A 4,084-nucleotide genomic window follows, 5' to 3' on the forward strand; every position below is an offset into this window, starting at 1 on the left:
TGTAAACATTCAAGTTGGCTGTCCGGGGCCAATTCGGGTTTATTTCTTATCAGTCCAATTATGCATAAGTAGGGACCACGAGGTGAAATTTAAAACAGATCTGTCCAGATCTTTCTAAGAATTTATAACCCTCAAAGTACAACATGGCCGCCTGTCGGCAATCCTGGTCATTTTATACGTTCCAAAATGCAATATGCATACATTTGTAACTAGGGATTATGGGAACCTACATGTGAAATTTGAAAAGAGCCTGTACACCATCTTGTTCGTCCGAACAGTTCCAAAATCTGATATTCGTGACTAGAGTCCATGGAAAACCATCATGTGAATTTGAGAAAGTTCTCTCCAGTACTTTCTGACGAAATATTGATAACAAGGATTGTTTAAGGAAAGATGGACGGAAAGACGGACGGATGGACGGAAAGACGGACGGATGGACGGTGGTAAGTACAGAGGTGGAAAACTATATAGGGTACTAATCATTTCAATAACAATTCACCAAATCCACCTTATATTTAAAAGAAGTTGTCCATATTTGCAAAAAAAAGGAACATATTACTTTCCTGAAAATGGTCGAAACGAAAATTAGGGCAGGTGCACAATTTTAGGTGTTTAACATTTTATTTGGAAAGTTTCATTGAAGTCATTGAAGGTACAGGAGATAATCTCTGGACAAGACTTTTACAAAAAAGACATAAACCGCACTGAAGAAATAGCTGTGAACAAACGGCTTAAAGTGCATCCAACATCTCGGAGGCCGTAATATCAATAGCTTTAGATGGATGACAGATTGACATTATGGAAAGTTACTGTTGTAAGATGATGGTTTAAAAGTCAAGGTTGTGATGTAACTTACCCATGTTGGTCTACAACTTCTTCAAACTGGTTGGCATTGATTTTGTCCATCGATAAACACCCACACCTTTCATATTCTGAAATACATCCATAAGAACAAAATAACAGATAACAGTCTATCACAGGTTCTAAAATACATCCACAAGTACAGAACAACAGTCTGTCAACATTCCCTGCAGTAAAAACAGAATTCAGACAACAGTCTGTCACAGGTTCTAAAATACATACATAAAAACAGAATTACAGGAAACAGTGTGTCAATATGTTCTGCAGTAAAACAAGAAGTTCAGAGTTAAAGAAAACTTATTTCAATAAGCTAGGCACTTTTAGTTCAGATTCTAGATTTATCCCTTAGAGGATAAAATCATGAATTAAATTAAATGGATTACCGAAGTGATTGTAGTGATGTAACTAGTGCCAAGAGGATCATAGGTACTGGAAATATCTTATAGTACTTTATTAATATGCTACAACTTAATATGAAAATATTTGTCATATATTTGATTTATACTTGATATTTCATAGATTGTTCTGCAACATATTTCTGTTTTATGTAATAGTCATGTATTGTCAATAAACCTGTCTTCTCTTGCCAAGCTCTACATTTTATGTCGGTAAACATTACACGATGAGGTCCTATAGTGCTCTTGCATTATTGCAGTGTTGAGGTAACTAGGTCTTAATGTATCCAGTGACCTATTTATTTCCCTTTTTAACTATCACAGTTTTGTTAACCCATTCCCTCTGTCTCCATTTTGAGGAGGGGCTCCTTCAGTTTTGAATGAAGGCAAAAAGTACCTTTGAATTGTGCTCCATGCGACCATGCAGGGTTGCATAAAACGTTGTATTGTTCTTCAAATTTTCCAAATATGCTAACAATTAACTGCGTTCGTTCTTTTAGGCTTTGGTTTTTGTCGAGTTTCATGAAACATTTTAAGGCGTGACATCTGCCTCCACGCCTGTGTCTAGCTTGAATATAACAGTGTTGCTAGTGTTCAAACCTGTAACACAGGAACTAGCTTTGCTATTTGTCTTATGTAACTGTCCATTAAGAAGATCTCACTGTGCATATGGCTTTAATGTAAATGCATTTAATTATTTCATGGTTAACGTTTTGGATAAAGCGTTGGGATTATTTTTATCATGGAATTAATATTTCAAAAGAGAGTATTAACACATTACTACTCTGGTAAATAGGACAATTTTACTGACAGACATAAAACAAAACACATAGAAATAAGTGCTAATCAGTCTATATATATATAAGATGCATTTGGCATCAGCAATACTTTTTCTTAGTTAAAGCAGCACAAATCGGAACAAGGGAACATATTGTAATAGGCAGTTTATCATAATAAGTGGGTTCCACTGTATTGTATTAAACAATCTAGCTGTATTCGATAGTGTTTATGGTGTCTGAACCGGAATTAAGATGTTCTGTAACCGTCAGACATGGAAAGATGTGGAAACATGGGGCGATATCAATAAAGATTGATATTGTAATAATTGAAATATAAATGCAATATTATCAGGAATTCTTTTTTAACGATAATAGTGAACAGTTTATTACGACAATAATGTTAACTTTGGAACAATTTCCGGCACCATGTTGCTAGGACGGTATACTCAGATTTGGACACTTCTTCAATGGAGGCACGGGGAAATCAACTCGAAATGTTATAGGGAAACTTTTGTTTAAATGATTAAATCACACCACTGAAGCAATATTTTCATTGTCATGATGTGCATGCATGACTTGTGAAGGTAACTTTGAATAGATATAAAATACATTTTTATTAGAATTTGTGCTAGAAAATGTCAGGAGGCCTAATCATTTCCAGTTGATACACAATAATAGAGTGTTTTTAAGATAGCACTTAACTACTGCACATGCTTTGTTTAACTATCATAACAAGTGTTTTCAACTGTATAATCAAAAGGGTATTTCAAGGCAACACAACTAACAATTATTTGAAAGTGGATTTGTATGCATGTTACATATCCATGCAGGTAAATATGAAATAAAAATAAACTAAATCCAATGTTAAACAAAATGTAATCTATTTATATATATAAACTGAACCATTTCCGAAAATTATTCAGCACAAACATTATTTGTTCCTTTTTCAGTCGCAGATATATACAAATACTTGAGACAAGCAGGGTTGAAAAGTGTCGGATTCAATTGCCTTTACATGATCGGCATTTTATTTTTGTTTTTAATTCTATCAGCCAGTTTTTTATGACTCTAGGCCTTTCAGTTTTTCAAAAGAAGTCAGTGTTTGAAAGATTTAACCCCTGTGGTCTGGGAAAGAGGTCAAAGTCATCTTTTTGTTAACATTTCTGGATCCATTCAACGAAGTATTAACCAAATATCATGAATCTAGGTCTTTCACATCTTCAGAAAAAGTAATTTAAAGGTTTTGATATATCAGTCCCCTGTGACCTTGAAGATACGTCAAGGTCTCTTTTTGTTGTCGGAATCCATCCCATGAAGCTACCAGCTGAGTAAGATGACTATAGGCTTTCAACTTTTCAGAAGAAGTGGTTTAAAGGAAAAGTTGACAGAAGATGGAGAGACGATGTGATGACAGATGCCATGTCATGGCAAAAGTTTTGTGCGACTTACCCTTAAGGCAGGTGAGCTAAAAATGGTACCAAAAACTAAAAAAGATAGGTCAGCTAGGGTCCATCCTTATTCCCTTCTACTTAGTCTTGTTTTAGTAACAATTATGTTGACCTTCAAAAACTTTTTAAACACCTTTGTCACATCTTCATATCTCAGTGTATCATGTCAAGTTAAAAAGGAAAACTTGCACCAGACAATGATTAATACAGGGCACTTACATCTCCAATGTGGCCCCTAATAGACTTACCAGTATTGGTATTATTCCATGCAGCAATTATAATATTCTTTAGGGATTTAAAAGATTCTGGTGTGACCTTCGTTTTCATGGTAATAGTAAATCTGTCTCTGAAGTCGTAGACAAGCTCTGATTTCTTAAGGACATTGTAGAGAACACCATGTGGTCCCTGGTATCCAGCAAGGGAAATGTTTCCTGATGACAAACTGGATGCTCGGACAGTTTTTCCATCCACATTGACAAAATACACCACTTTCCAGCCTCGGGTCCTATGTCACAAAGTCAAGTAAATTTAACTTAATGAGGGTACAAAACATGATGTTTAGTAATACAAGAAATGGCTAAGTAGCCTGATAAAGCTTCTA

General features: G+C 35.0%; 1 protein-coding gene across 1 annotated transcript; it reads right to left on the reverse strand.

Annotated features, from left to right (window-relative positions):
* Positions 1-856: 856 nt before the first annotated feature.
* LOC110444674 lies at positions 857-3,988 on the reverse strand (the record flags this gene model as incomplete). The annotated part of the gene is made up of 2 exons (XM_021489035.1): positions 857-932; positions 3,732-3,988. Coding segments are annotated over 2 exons (333 nt in total), but the record flags the coding sequence as incomplete, so codon positions are not given.
* Positions 3,989-4,084: the final 96 nt, after the last annotated feature.

This window comes from Mizuhopecten yessoensis, unplaced genomic scaffold (assembly GCF_002113885.1).
Source record: "Mizuhopecten yessoensis strain PY_sf001 unplaced genomic scaffold, ASM211388v2 hete_36159288, whole genome shotgun sequence".
Taxonomy (NCBI): Eukaryota; Metazoa; Mollusca; class Bivalvia; order Pectinida; family Pectinidae; genus Mizuhopecten; species Mizuhopecten yessoensis.